The sequence below is a fragment of the Rhipicephalus microplus genome, chromosome 2 (assembly GCF_043290135.1).
Source record: "Rhipicephalus microplus isolate Deutch F79 chromosome 2, USDA_Rmic, whole genome shotgun sequence".
NCBI classification, from domain to species: Eukaryota; Metazoa; Arthropoda; class Arachnida; order Ixodida; family Ixodidae; genus Rhipicephalus; species Rhipicephalus microplus.
This window is the reverse complement of record NC_134701.1, coordinates 159,536,120-159,552,174: the sequence shown is the minus strand read 5'-3', so window position 1 is coordinate 159,552,174 and position 16,055 is coordinate 159,536,120. Positions and strand designations below refer to the sequence as shown.

General features: G+C 45.5%; 1 protein-coding gene across 2 annotated transcripts in view; it reads right to left on the bottom strand.

The window, feature by feature from the left end:
* Positions 1–9,040: 9,040 nt before the first annotated feature.
* LOC119170645 (ras-related protein Rab-7a) overlaps positions 9,041–16,055 on the bottom strand; it is a 47,437-nt gene continuing 40,422 nt past the window's right edge. For both annotated transcript variants that reach the window (XM_075886968.1, XM_075886969.1), the window contains exons 6-7: positions 15,085–15,181; positions 9,041–9,711 (exon numbers count right to left, since the gene is read on the bottom strand). In XM_075886968.1, coding sequence (XP_075743083.1) covers positions 9,451–9,711; positions 15,085–15,181 — 358 coding nt within the window. In that variant the 3' untranslated portion in view covers positions 9,041–9,450. The remainder of the gene's footprint in view (positions 9,712–15,084; positions 15,182–16,055) is intronic.

The window sequence follows — 16,055 nt, the reverse complement described above, 5'->3', positions numbered from 1 at the left end:
ATACTGAATGGTTTACGGATATGGAAACGCATGGGAGTGATCACATTCCAACATACGTCAAGATCAGAGGATTGTCGCCTCCTAAAATGCACGACATGGTTAAAAGAGTGGACTGGAAAAAATTTCAGTTTCGTATGGAAGACCAATGCCAAGAACACATATCCAATTTACAAGAGGCCATCAAGAACACTGTAAAAGAGACTGTGTGTACGATCCCATGCCCTGTAAGAATAATGGACATCGACATAGAGCTGGAGTGGCTTCGAGCCTTGTGACAACCAGCTGAAAGAAGGTACCGGCGCACGAAGGACACAGAAGATTTACGGACTGCTAGACGTATGCAGAAGAAGATCAAACGTCGGTTGGACAAGCTGGAATTCCAACGCTGGATTACTTTCTACGAGTCACTCGACCCCCGTAAGCCTTTATCACAGATATGGAGGACGGTAAGAGGTTTGCGCTCATCCCCCATTCAGAAGTCACCATTCAAGGCCTTAGCCCTTTACCAAAATCGACCAGATGTGAATGTTGCTGAAGAGTTCTGCACCGGACTATCAGGGCAAACTACAGCACTTAGCATCTCACCACTTTCGAGCAGTTGTCCGCCACCACGTGATTCTTGTATGGACTTCCCGTTCACCATTGAGGAGCTCAAGGCAGCACTCGCTTCATGCAAACGTACCTCCGCACCATACACAGCCTTCATAGAGCCTTCATAGCCTTCATAGATTATGAGAAGGCGTTTGATTCAGTAGAAATATCAGCCGTCATGCAAACACTGCGGAATCAGGGCGTAGATGAAGTATATATAAACATTCTGGAAGAAATTTACAGGGGATCAACTGCTACCATAGTGCTTCATAAAGAAAGCAACAGAATACCAATCAAGAAGGGTGTAAGGCAGGGGGACACAATTTCCCCAATGCTATTTACCGCGTGCTTACACGAGGTTTTCAGAAGCCTAGAATGGGAGAAGTTAGGGATAAGAGTCAATGGAGAATACCTTAGTAACCTGCGCTTCGCCGATGACATTGCACTGCTGAGTAACTCGGGGGACGAATTGCAACTCATGATTACGGAGTTAGACAAGGAGAGCGGAAAGGTGGGTCTTAAAATTAATCTGCAGAAAACGAAAGTAATGTACAACAACCTCGGCAAGGAGCAGCGCTTCGAGATAGGTAATAGTGCACTTGAAGTTGTAAAAGACTATGTCTACTTAGGGCAGGTAATAACCGCAGAGCCGAACCACGAGATTGAAGTAACTAGAAGAATAAGAATGGGGTGGAGCACATTCGGCAAGCACTCTCAAATTATGACAGGTAGATTGCCACTATCCCTCAAGAGGAAGGTATATAACAGCTGTATCTTGCCGGTACTTAGCTACGGAGCAGAAACCTGGAGACTTACAAAGAGGGTTCAGCTTAAATTGAGGACGACGCAGCGAGCAATGGAAAGAAAAATGGTAGGTGTAACCTTAAGAGACAAGAAGAGAGCAGAGTGGATTAGGGAACAAACGGGGGTTAAGGATATCATAGCTGAAATCAAGATGAAGAAATGGACATGGGCAGGGCATGTAGCGCGTAGACAGGATAACCGCTGGTCATTAAGGGTAACCGACTGGATTCCCAGAGAAGGGAAGCGGGTTAGGGGGAGACAGAAGGTTAGGTGGGCAGATGAGATTAAGAAGTTTGCGGGTATAAATTGGCAGCAGCAAGCACAGGACCGGGTTAACTGGCGGAACATGGGAGAGGCCTTTGTCCTGCAGTGGACGTAGTCAGGCTGATGATGACCTCCGCACCAGGCCCTTACGGAATCTCCTACAGAGCCCTGTGTCATCTGAGTGAGCGCGCGAGAATAGCTCTACTTCAGCTATGTAATGATTGTTGGCTAGAGGGCACTGTCCCCCTAAGTTGGAAATCTAGTCGTCTAGTACCACTGCTAAAATCTGGCAAATCATCATTGGAACTCTCCTCCTATTGCCCGATCGCATTGGCTAGTTGCGTGGGTAAAGTGATGGAGAGAATGATTCTCGGCTGACTCGAGTGGTACTTGGAGTATCATGAGATCTACCCAAATGCCATGGCGGGCTTTTGATGTGGTTGATCATCGATCGATAGCGTCATCGACCAAATCACGTACGTTGAACAAGAGAAAGGCCATAAGCGTCTTTGCGCCTCTCTGTTCCTTGACGTCAAAGGAGCCTATGATAACGTTACACATGAAGCCGTCCTTGCCGCACTAGAAGAGATTGGAGTGGGCGGCCGAATGTTTAAGTGGATGCGCAGTTATCTCCGAATGTGATCCTTTTTTGTGAGTACGGAGGCCGGGAACACGTCTGCACATTTCAGTTGTCGTGGCGTCCCTCAGGGTGGTGTACTGAGCCCCGTGCGATTTAATATAACACTAATTGCTCTCCATACGCACCTACCAAACAATATTTATCTATCAACATACGCTGATGGCATCTGCATCTGGACATCTCCAGTAACTCGCCTGCAGTTACGATCGAGAATACAGAGAGCTTCTACTGCCACTGCTTTGTATCTCCACAATCGAGGCCTGGAAATTTCCTCTGGAAAGTGCGCTCTTCTGGCATTTACGCGCAAACCCATGTCGAATTACAGAGTGTCAATTAACGGTAAAAATATACCGTATCGTCGATATCACAAATTTCTGGGTGTCATAGTCAACAGAGACATATCATGGAGCCCTCATGTGTCGTTCTTGAAAAAGCGATTGACAGGCATATGCCATCTTTTCAAGTTTCTCGCTGGAAAGACTTGGGGAATGCAGCCTAATGCTATGTTACGACTGTACAGAGTGCTTTTCCTTGGCTTTTTACGATACAGTCTGCCTGCATTATCAAACGCCAGCAAAACAAGTCGACGCATGATACAAAGTGTTCAGGCACAGGCGCTTCGAATATGTCTAGGTCTGCCTCAGGGTGCCTCAACGGTGGCGACTATAGCTTTAGCCAAAGACCACCTCGTGCAGACCCATATTGAAATTGAAGCTTTGAGGACACACATAAGGCATGTGGGCCGGACTCCCCATCACCACCTAGCCTCTCTCCCAGCGGATAGACCTCATACTTCCTTTTGTCGAACAATAACTACACATGGTGACTCCCTACCAACTGGTTTTACGCCCGCGGCGAGACCTTGAATTCCTCCATGGTGCCTCAAACAGCCAGTCATCAACCTGACAATAACAGGCATCCAGAAAAAACGAGATTTCTCAATACCAGCCCTCAAGCAGCTCGCCTTACTTCTGCTGTACGAGAAGTACCAAGACTGCGCCCACGTTTACACCGACGGCTCCGTCCTGCCAAACAGCTCAACTGCGGCGGTCGTTATTCCAATGCACGTCACAACCATCAAATTCAGGACAGCTGTAACCACAACAATGGCAGCAGAGCTAGCAGCGCTTCGCGCTGCGCTGAGTTTCATTAACGACCAAAGCACGCAACAGTGGACGATTTTCTGCGACTGCAAGGCGGCACTGAAGTCACTTCTGTCAATTCTACGCCGTGGTCCACACGAGCAGTTGGTATTTGAAACAGCAGAAATGCTACACCATATAACAGAGAAAGGGCACCACGTTATATTTCAGTGGTTGCCAAGCCACTGTGGAATTATCGGTAACGAACGAGCTGATCAAGCTGCCCGTTCAGCCCATACAGAAGACAACAACCAGTCAATACCTCTCTCAAGGACGGACGCTGCTAGGAGGAACCTCTAGGAGGAACCTCTTTGGAATGAGCCTCTATTTACGCATGCAAGATTATAATCCCTTGATCCAACGTTAAGCTTACAGCTTCCAACAAAAATTCGACGAGGTGACGCTACTGCTCTGTGCAGACTATGGTTGGGAGTCGCGTTTGCCCACGCATATGCGTTCCACATAGGGGTGGCCGACACCGCTGACTGTGCACACTGCGGAGATGAAGAAACAATTCGACATATCCTGTGTGACTACCCGGAATACAACCTGGAGAGACAACACCTTTCTAATACACTAAACAGGTTAGATGACCAGCTGCTGTCAGAAGATAGAATACTGTGCCATGGTCATGACTCATCTTCACAAAAGAAAGACGTGCAAGCGCTACTGGGCTTTTTGCGAACTACTGGCCTGTCGGAACGCCTCTGAGTGGACCGATTTTGTGTGCGCGTGTGTGTCGGTGTTTTTCTCTTATTTATTTTTTAACTCTCTCTTTCTCTTTCAACACCCTATTCCCCAACCCCAGTGTAGGGTAGCATACCAGATACTAGCATCTGGTTAACCTCCCTGCCTTCCTTTTTTTTCTTGTTTCTCTCTCTGTTCTCTCTACTCTATTCATTACTATAATCTGCTATATTCGCAGGATTTTGTGAATGCTGCCGTACAGCGGTTAAAAACGAAATCAGCCTACATAACTTGAAGTACGACTGCCAATATGTGCAATAGCTTCAGATAATCATTACACTACAACTCAGGACCCTAAAGGTGATCTTGGGTTTGATGGCAATGAATTATGCCAATGTGACACAAACCGAAGACTTGAAAATGAATACATGAGCATTACTTAGTGCACTATATTGTCGCGTTCCATTGCATCATCGCTGTACTTATAACTATAAGCAAGTGAGCTTGTACATATACTTTGCTTTTTGCTTTACAAGCCAATGCAAGCTGCACTACTTTTATACCGACAGGCGCCTTTTTTTTTATCCTTACATCTTGATGAACCACAGGCGGTCAAAATGTAGGAGAATGTAAATTCACCTAGCTGAGGAAGTGTGCGTGCTACAGATGTTTGCACAGATCAGTGATATCCAGTCTACCACAACAAGTAAACAAAACATGGGGCAATTAAACAAGGCCCGGAACATCGTCACTGCTGACGTAAATGCCGGCTTTTGAGCACACTAGCGGCGCACACGTGATAACGAAGGAGAGTTGCGTGGGTTGAAAACAATGTATAGCGCTTCACATAAGTGGCAACGCTTTCTGAAGCCTCCTTGGTCATGTCGTGCTGTGAAATTAAAACGACAATAAATTGAGGCTCAGACTATCGCATGAGTTCTAGAGACTAACAGTGCGTATGACTGATGAAAAGAAAAAAGGAGCGTGAATGCAGCAAACGTTCAATTTGAGTAAGTTGCACTGACAGACTGAAAAGCCACACACTTTTAAATGCGAAGCATTTCTCAACCAACGTCGGCGACTTTGAGCGTATCTATCTATCTATCTATCTATCTATCTATCTATCTATCTATCTATCTATCTATCTATCTATCTATCTATCTGTCACTCTGACAATCCGTTGGTCGGTCGGTCGGTCGGTCTGTCTGTCTGTCTAGCCACCTACGTCTTTTAGTTCTACTGGCCGTTTCGATAATGGTATTGATACCAAACTTGGTATGGCATAACATGACCTCATGAAGAACATATTCGACTAGTAAGAACATGAACATCATGACACTGTGTCATGAATGTCATGATCTACATTTCATGGTCCTACAGCTCTTGCGGTGGTTTCGTTCACATGGCATGTCGCAAAACTTGTATGGTATGACAGGATCGCATGGCAAACACAAGCAACAGTTCCTAACACAAAAATCATGACATGCGTGTAATGTAACAACATGACTACATGCCACGCTCATGATACACACGCGGCCGTTTCGCTCGCGTCACATATACCAAATTTGGTATCACAGTACGTGAATAGATGATGAAGGTGGTGAAAACATAATAGTCATGAGATGCGTGTCATGTAACAACATGAATACATGCCACGCTCATGAGGCGCTGGCGGCTGTTTGGCTAGCTTCACTTATACCAAATTTGGTATTACGGGACGTGAATGGATGACGAAGGTACCATACTGGTGCTAACATGATAAACATGAGATGCGTGTCATGTAACAACATGACCACATGCTTCGCTCATGATGCGCTAGCGGCTGTTTCGCTAGCTTCACATGTACCAAACACGGTATTACACTACGTGAACAAACACCATAGATAATTGATACATCCAAAATGATAAGCACGACATGCATGTCATGTAACAACTTGACCACATGCCACACTCATGATGCGCTGGCGGTCGTTTCGCTAGCTTCACACATACCAAATTTAGTATTACGCGACGCCAATGCATGGCGAAGGTATGTGTCTGGTGCAAACATAATAATCATGAGATGCGTGTCATGTGAAAACATGACTACGTGCCACAGCCAAGGAGTCAATACATTTCAACATGACACGGTGCGCGTGCTCGCCGGTGTTCATTTCGTCGCGTCACGCCGGCGTTGCCACGCCAGGCGCCGGTCCAGCCATATACTCGCAGGCGTGCGCTGCACTGCGTTGCTTTGACGAATGCCCGTTTCAGCGCGTCTGGCGTCTCTCCATCACGAAAGGAGAGAGACGCAGTGTTGTCTGGGTAACGCATCGGCATAGAGTGATGTTTCTCTATGGCATCGGCGCTAAATGCAGCATGTCCCATTTCGCACCGGTGTTTGTCGGTACATGCCGAAGGACGCTGGTCGCCCCTGGCATCTCGCCATAAGTGCTCGCGTTTTGCTAACGTAGCCTCGCTTGGCCCAGCGTGCATGCGTGCCAACGCTACGTTGGAGTATATTGGGCCCGTCATGATGCGCTCGCGGCCGTTTTGCTAGCTCCACATATACAAAATTTGGTGTTACGTGACGTCCATGGATAGTGAAATGTATGACTGGTGCAAACATGATAATCCTGACACGCGTGTCATGTTAGAACATGACAACATACCACGCTCATAGCGTGCTCGCGGTCGTTTCGTTAGCTCCACATATACTAAAGTTGGTATCACGTGACGTGAATAGATGACGAAGGTAAACGACACATCCAAACAAGATAATCATGATAAGGAAGTCATGTACAGCATCATTTACCACCACCTCGTAACGTTGTGCTCATTTTAGGATGACATATCAACCCTTCTCGCACGTGCTTTGCATATCATCGATTCCCACTGTATGTGGGATCTGCCAATTTTTCGCTCTAGTACTTCTACACGGCGTGACAGGGTGTCGATATTATCGGGGTTTTCTCATGTGAGACGCAAGCTTTTGTTTAGAGTGTCTTCTGGTGAGTCGCTCCCACCATTGTCCGTTTCGCAGAGTGGTGGGGCTCTGCGTTTAGGCTTGCTAACAGCAACAGAGGTCGAGAATGGAGCTGTAGGAGCTGTGAGAGTTTGAATTTGTTGTCTCGCTTCATTCAACTGCGTGGTGAGCTGTTGTATTGTTGCCAGAAGGCCTGCTAGTTCTTCTCGTACTGTTGAAACTGTCTCGCTTTCCTGTTCTGGCAATGAGGCCCACGTTACCGGTTTGATTGATGGCGTGCTCCCTTGCGGTTGTTACTTCCCTTAGACTGGATCCGCCCATGTCAGCTCAGCCTGGTGATATGAGGAGTGTCTCCTGGAGCGGGAGTGGCTGCGCTGGGCGCTGCAACGTCTCACTGCCAGTGTGAGGCAGCGGCTTCGCCTGGATGTCGTGGAGGTGTTCGAGGTGGCACTGGAGTGCCGGAAGCTGGCTCCACTTTGTCTTTGGGAGCAGCTCTCATCGCATTTACGGCGTCGTTGGTATGCGATGTACGGAACTTGAAATGCACGTTTGCAGTTCTTGTCGGTGATGGGGTGCGGTCCACTGCAGAGGGTGCAGTGGGGCCTACATTGACGGTTCTCGGGTGTCATTTTGAGTCCGCACTTCCGGCACCACATTGTGTTAGGATTAGGGCAAACATCTGCACGGTGGCCGAGTCTGCTGCAGTTGTAACAAACTTCCGTGTGTCTGCGGAAAAGCGCGCACTGAACGATGCAGTATACATAATTGGGAACTTGCATTTTTTGGATGCGTTTCACTTCCAGGGCACTAGGGTTGCACTTTGTGACGATCAGTTCTCGGAGCTGGGCATTGTTGAGGTCGATGCCTCGGATGACGCCTTTGCAGGCACCATCAGGTGGAGCCAGATATATAGTAACTCGGTACAAGGCGTCTCGTAGACCGATTTTCTGTACCGTGGTATAGGTTCGTGCGTTTGGTTCGCTTGGGGTACACACACGACGAAAATGTTCTGGGTTACATTTGGGTATATAGAGTCTTCCATGAGATCTTGAGTGTTTAGAAAAGGCTCTGAAAGGCTGCTCTCCCAGCTTTCGCTGTCACTGTGCTGCGTGTTCCGCAAAGGCCTGGTGTTTTGTTTTGCGTGCACCCCGAAACTGTACTAGCTATTGGACAGGCAAACAAGAACTACTAAAGCTTCCTTTACCAGTGATGTGCCTTCACTAAACTCCACTTAAGCCAGCACTGAAAGGCAGGAATGAAGGGCATATCAATATCAATAACTCATTAGTGAAACAAAAACTTTCCGCACTTTATATATAGTGCATTTTTTATCCTCTGCTAATTTGTAGCATGAACTACTTTTGTATTTCAAGTTTTGTCTCAAGTACATTGCAACAGTAATAAATTGCTGTTGATACCCGACAGACTCCATGTTTTTAGCACGTAAAATGAAAATGTTGCAATAAACAAGTTCAAAACAGCAAGACGGATACATGCATCGTCTACTCTGACAACTAAGCAGCAGGGTGCCCGAGGTTGAAAAAGTAAAAGCTCATAACAGTACTAGCACATGGGAGATAACCTCCACAGCTTGCTGATAAGCACTGTACAGTAAACAGTCGAAGCCAAGGCTCCTTGACAGTCATCTCAAAAGTGAGCAACATTTTTAGTTTCTCGACGCCGACACAGTGAATGATAAAAGGACAATGTGACCAGATTTCCGCCAACAAACAATTAAAAAAAAAGACCATGTATGGCCCAAAAATGAACCACATTTGGACTGTTTGTTGAAACTAAAAAGAAAATATCTGCCACTCAACCTCTCATCAAGGTCTGCGTGATAATGTTCTGAATACTCGCCAGATAAAAGCCAAAAAGCCGTCTCCTACTTACTGCCCAGAAGAAAGCAAAAGCATGATACAAAAATTTCAGAACACACCGGACAGCTTACACATGCCACATTTATTTTATTGCCTCATGCATTCTCAGCTGTCACAGTTGTCGTGTATAAGAAGTCTAGCGTATATACAGATTAAAAATGCACAGACATGGTGGTGCCTGCACCAAATATGTTACATATGCACTTATGATGTGTGTACAATGAAGATAGCCTGGTCATTCGGAGACCAGGAGAGTCCGAGTAAGAGTTCATTGCAATATATCACAGCAATTTGTGCAGAGTTGAGACAGCGAAAAGTAAGAGTTCGAGATGAAACGTCCGCAGTTATGTAGTACTCGAGTACATCTGCGGAGCACGGCGATTGTCTCCTGGAGTCAGGCAAGGTAAATATTTACATAAATGCATTTTAGCAAGTCAGTGACCTCGAAAGAGGACACTTGCACTTAACACATTATCGTCAAAGGCAACAATTTGCTACGGTCTTGCCCAACTGTAGAGTTCTTGGTGTGAGAGTGACGGTCTTCAGGTCTTTTTCATGTACGTTGTTAAGGCAGCAAGACAGCAGACCGTGCTCACGAGTGCAGTACTCGAAGATGTAGTCAAAGACCTGGTCAATGTTTTCGCCCGTTGCACTCGACGTCTCGAAGTAGGGAGCCTTCTCTGCCGTCCAGCCAGGATTTAAGCTCTTTGCAAATACTTCCGCTTCGGCAACAGAAACCTGCAAAGAGAAAGTTGCGTACCTGTGACCACGGTGGCATATATAGAACTGTTAAACAATACAGAAACAAGAATAGCAGTATTCATGGCTTCAATGTTGGCACCTTCACTCAGAGACATTTTGACTTATTTTAATGGAGTCGCGCAATTTGTGCGTCTCCCATTTGGTGCGCAAAAAGATATGCATGATATACTTGCATATTTTTCTCGAGACAACATGTGAAACTGGGGTACACTCCCTAACAAAGCAGTTTGTGCAGCATGCTAAAAGCAGCTAGCTTAGGTTCGTGACAGTTGATGAAAATTAAATTCTCCCGTGTTATCAAATATAACGGCAATCTGATAATAAAGCATGCACTTATAATGTGCCCCAAACTAATTTCTATTATCTCGTGGTTCTTCAAGGTGCATATTGATCCAAGAACATGGCCATTTTTCTATTACACCCTCATGGGCGAGGAGTAGCCAGGATTGAACTCGTGATTACAAGTTAAGCAGCGCAATACCGTGGAATACGCAAACTAATACCAGGACCAGAAGAGGCACTAATGTGAAGCACGGCAATACTTGCATATGTTCTCCAATGTACCAAGGGTGTTTGCAGAAAGTAATTGACCCTGTTCTATTTATCCATGCACGACTCGCGCTTGTGAAACTACACTAAGCAGGATTCGCTAAGCCTTGAGGCTGTCCGAGTTCATTGTATGATAGTGAATCAAGTTAAATAAAGCCTGCTTAACTAAACAAGAATACATTGAATGAAAGTCTCAGCAGAGACAAATACAATGAATGCCCTGCTTGAGTCAGTAAATTCAACTCCTGCTTGGAGCACACAAGCCTGCAGTACTGTCAAATAAAGATAGCTTTATAAAGAATTCTGGGCTTTTATGGGCCCGAACCATGATATAATGAGGCACACAGTGGCAGACTTCGGGTTCGTTTCAACCTCTGCTTGCATTTCATGCACAAGCATGGCAAAGCATAAGCACTACTCGACTCTACTTTTCAAAATAATTAACAAGTAAACAGGAAACGCAACACCGAAGAAGAACAAGATGAGACAGGCTGGCACTGTCAACTGACCAGAGCACGCTTGATACGAAAACGTATGCCTGCCGATAGCCACATTGCCCATGCCTGAAGCAGCCATGCGTCATAATCCACCATACCAACATGGCCAGGCGAAGAAATTGCCTCGTCAAGCTTCGCAATGCCACTAAGTTATCAGGCAGGTACAACAACTAGAAGGGTGAGGTGCGTCAGAATGTGTGTCAATATATGTTGCATGTACATCAATATACTATGCACAAAATATATGTAGCAGAAGTTTAAAAATCAACGCCAACGAATTCATGTAGGAAGCTTTCTGAAAGCATTCCTGAATGGCAAAGGTAAAATGTGAATTCTCCACAACCCTAACGACAAACAATGGGCTTGTTAAGTTACAAAGCAACGAAATTAACTGGCATATTACTCACTGCAGCAATAACTTAAAGGACCTTGACAGAAAAAGTATTGTTTGTGTGTTTTTTACAGTAGGTTATTTGCCCTTTTACATCTGATAATTCCACAATTGAGTCGTAAATGCTCTGATGTACCTTATAATGAAGGCTAGCATCGTTAGTTCAGAACAATCTTTTGTCAGTTCGAAATGCCTGCCTAAATACAGTGTGGGAGCGCCCGAGACTACGTGCACTCAAGCTTCATTGACATTGAACACAGTTTTCAAATAGGGGAGGCCCGCAGGCGGTGAACGAAACGATGTGGTAACTTTGAGCGTGTCCCCCCTGAAAAAATAGACTGCCAGGCCTGTGTGAAATGCCCAGTGCAGTCACAGTGGAAGCGGGAAGGGCAGCCTTTTAAAGCATTTTTAAACACTCTTTGGATAACTGCTACAAGCACACTTGTGGGGTAGCCACTACACCACGAATCATAATTTGTGTAGTAGAGAGGCTACACTATGCTATCAATTTTTTTGGAGAAGCATACTACCCGCTACACACATGCAAAGATATTGTGCAACTTTTTTATGCCGTGGCTGACAACAATGAAGAATTATGCTTAAAGCTCTTGAATTGGGTTGATAATAACGCTATTCCTCTCCCGACATGAGCCTGCCTCGGGTCAGTCAGCAACGAATTTTCAAGACCAGCGAGGAGCGGTGGTAGAACACTGGACTGGCATGCAGGGGACCCAGTCTCGAATTCCATTGTGTGCTTGGTGTTCCTTACTTAGTTTTTTTTTTTCTTATTCTGCACGACAGTGGTTACGGACACTGGGGGTGGACAACTACGTGGCCTGTGTTGTGATCTCATGATAGCTTTCGCTGTAAAAGAAACTTACTGGCATAAGCAGCCAAAACCCCGTTGAACAGCCCGACAGCACAGCGAGAAGGTTGACGCACAATAATCTTTGCCGGGCGCCAGTATGGGTATTGTGTGCGCCCCACAAATATTCTCAGATGTCGGCAACACTCGCTTTACTCGTGGAACGTCGCGCAGGGCCTCTGTCTACATCAAACCAGAGAAAATGCGGATTGGTGCCGATAACTCAGAGGCGCACTCACTTTTACCAAATTAAAGGCAACGCTAGTTGCCTTAGTTTGGTAAGGATGAGTGCATTGGCGAGCGTTGCTATGAGGAAACACTCGTCACTAATAATCGGCCAGAAGTGCCCCCAACGCAGGACTCTTGTACAACACAAGCATCTCGAGATTCGCATTTGGGTGTCAGGGGTCCCCTTAAGCAATGATTTCAATTTCATACAAACAGGGATTGATTGATATGTGGGGTTTAACGTCCCAAAACCACCTGGGGTTCTTTAGCGTGCACCCAAATCTGAGCCCACCAAACAGGGATGCGTTGATCTCAGTCAAGAATGAAATACATATGAACACACACTACGCTTTTCCTTCCTGTCCCTTTATTTATCCTGTGCACTATGCCATTGCTGTGACTAGGTTGCCTACCTATGTCACAGCTGTTAAGCAGGCATTCACCTCTAGTTTCACCAACAGCTGAATACATTAGAACCTAACTAATACTTCTGGGCATTGCAACTTGCCCATAGTCCCTATGTGCACATGCCCCGACTACTGAGTCATTGCGAGACACTTGCACAAAAAAAGTTGGGTGAGCAAACGCAACATACAACTTCCAAGAGCAGTGGCACTCATGCATGCCGTATTTCAAAGAATTACAAGCAACACCGCAGCAGATAACGACAAGCTACACCACACTTACATTAATTTGACCCAAGTTAATTCAAATCATCAATTAGGTAAGCTTCTGCCAAAGGTCTCTAATGTCACCCATAAAGTCAAGTGGGCTGCAGTTTCTCCACTGGAGTGTGCCATTGACTGGAGGCAGCAGTGGCAGTTCCATTAGCAGCGGCCCTGCTTATCCATGATGCTTAGAGTAGACTAAAAAAGTCGCACACACATTCTACCATTGAAAATGCCCTTTTTCTATTTTGCCCCAGGGAAGTTATAACAAAAAAACTGTATTTTGCAACAAATTGTAGCAACATTCGCTTTTATAAAAGTGCCTCCTCTACTTCCTGGTTTCGATAATATTGGCCCGAAAATTACTTCAGCAGTGTACGCCAATACCAAACTAAAAGCACACTAGTAACAAACAGCGCACATATCGGCCAGTGTCATTCTTATCACAAGACAGTCACTGTGAACAGTGTTTAAGCAGTGGATAAAGTCAAATTGAAAGTACACCTTCAAACGCAGGTCATTTTGTCACAGGAGATTTCATTCTCTCAGCTGATAGGTTCATGATAATGCTATGTGGCTACCAGTGGCATATGGGACAGGTTTGGCTAAAAAGTGCCTTGAGAGAGAACTATCATAGAGCAATCGCATAGGGTGAAAATGTTTCAAACAGAACCAGAATTTTATTAGTTGATCCAGCATGCTGTATCTTTTTTTTAATTTTTCGAAAATCTATGTAGATGCTCAGTGTTTAAATTAACTACAATTGTTCCCAGATATATCAAACTCGAATATATAGAATTGTTGGCAATATCAAACAGTTGAAAAATCCCCTTGAACTTCCGATGCAAAAGTGCGAGACCGGTGCACCCATATATCGAACTCCCACACAGCCGGACATTTGCTATATGGAACGCTGCTCTGGTTCGTTGCGCAGCACTTGCTACATCTGTACGTTTGATGCACGATCTGCAGGTCTTAGCGCGCCGACATAATGTTTTCCAAAAGACCTATTGCCGAGGGCACCGAAATGAGAATGGGAAGCGACTCTGATCTCAGAGCAATGTTCGCATGTGGTTTGCATTCCCTTCCTCGTTAGTGCACAATGGCATGCAAGCCTGAAAAGCATGGCCTTCGAGATGTGCTACCTTGTCATGTATTTTTCGTATTTTCGGTTTCAAAACACATCTCGGAGGCTACGCTTCTCGGAGGCTAGCCGCTAAAAGCAGCGGCTGTCAGCTACAAAGCTAAGACACAGATATCGCCAGCATGTCGACGTTGAGAATTTGGACGAATTTGGCATCGCGTCTTTTGCGCCTTGCGGTTTTGTGCACTTCTCGCCTCGTTCCTGATAAATCCTCATTCGGGAGTTGAACTGAACCTTGACACGCAGGACGCAGCAATAAAAATTATGACTGGAGCTTGAAGCGACGTCATGTAAAACACTGTGTTGTAAACGTTCCTTGCGGGCAGGGTGATGATGTCGGGTGCGTCATGAACGCTAACAACAGCATACGGTGACTCAGTGAATTCTGTGACTTATCAGTGTTTCCTGGCACCATCTCGGACAGAAGCGACTTCATCGGTACAGATGACGATGTTGCCGTTTCTGACTGCACAGATGCTGACATTTTGGCTGCAAGTGCCGCGGAAGTGTACTCGTGCATGTATGATGAATATGCAAACGCCTTCACTGCCGCCGCTAACCAAGCTTGTGACGCGCTACAAAGCTTGCATCCGCGTTCTGCATTAACCAATATTGTGGTCGAAGGAGGAAAGTTCATTCATTTGAAAAGCTTCAATGATATTAAGGATGACTGGAACTTGACAGCACACAAGGAGCAAGACAAGTTTACGGACTAAATAAAGTGCGGCAACCTGCAGTACGCACCTTGTTTTTGAGTGAATCCTTATCTTAACTCTCATAACGATTTCAGAGGCCTGAAATTCTTCAATTTAGGCCTTAAATATGCATACTTTGTATTTCGAATCCTCGATATATCAAACTATTTCGCGATACCCTTCGAGTTCGATATATCCAAGATCGACTGTATTTTCACAAAAATATAGAAATGCTTCCTAACCACTGTAGTTTCCTGACATGCACCAATAGCCAGCTATGCTTTAAAGTATGTATATAAAAGGCATTCTCACCTGTCGTTTTTTTGTGCCTAGCAGGTCAATCTTGGTCCCAACGACCACTTTCAATGCGAAGTCGTCCACCATGCTGAGTAACTGGACGTACCTTGTCCTGCAAAAAATGACCAACGGAGATTCAGTACAATGCCATTAAGATAGGAAATGCATTGGTATGTGAATGCCGGTAGTGTTTTTCAGATCGATGCACATCAGATTCCAGCTGACCCCACAAACAGTGGGGTCAAAGAAGACCGAGAGGTGTTTTTTATCTCATTGTTCGAATGTGCAACAAGTGCTGTAACGCAAGTAGAAGCCAAGGGCACCAGGCATGCTGACTGCGCTGTCTAAAGCTTAGTTCACAGTCCAACATAATATTGGTATCCGAAGAGGAGCGCAAATGTCTTGGGACATTGAGGAGAGATGAATGCTACAAGACGCCGACAGTACCTGCCGTAACCAGGGCCAAGATATTGTAGCCGTTTATGAATGTGCAAACCTTTTATGGCATGCAGCTGATTGAAGTTCGCATATACATAGCCGTTTAATGAGGCGCACACTGTCCTTGACCAACCGCACGCTACAAAAATGCTCATTTATGAAGCTGGTAGAAGTTCCCATTGTCTATTATGGTGTATTCAAGCAATGACGAGCAGTGCTGCAATACAAAAGTAATCAATCACCCCACCAGAGGTGGTTCAGGTTATCCACCTGAATTGCATAGCTGCCAGAAGAAGCTGATGGCCAATTTTCTGCATCGTGAAAACGTGCAAAGAATCTTGGTGCCTTAATTTGGACGAACTATTTTTTAAAAGCCATCAGAGGTATGCTCAACCTTTCAACATCTGTATGCCCTCGCCTGAATGGGAAACATATTGACCGTGCTCTATTCCAACTGTTGAGGACTGTGAGTGCAGTCAGAGCCATGTGCTTCTGCATTGAAGGCTATGTGCTCCTATCCTGCATTTTGAGCTTCAAGTATGCGTGGC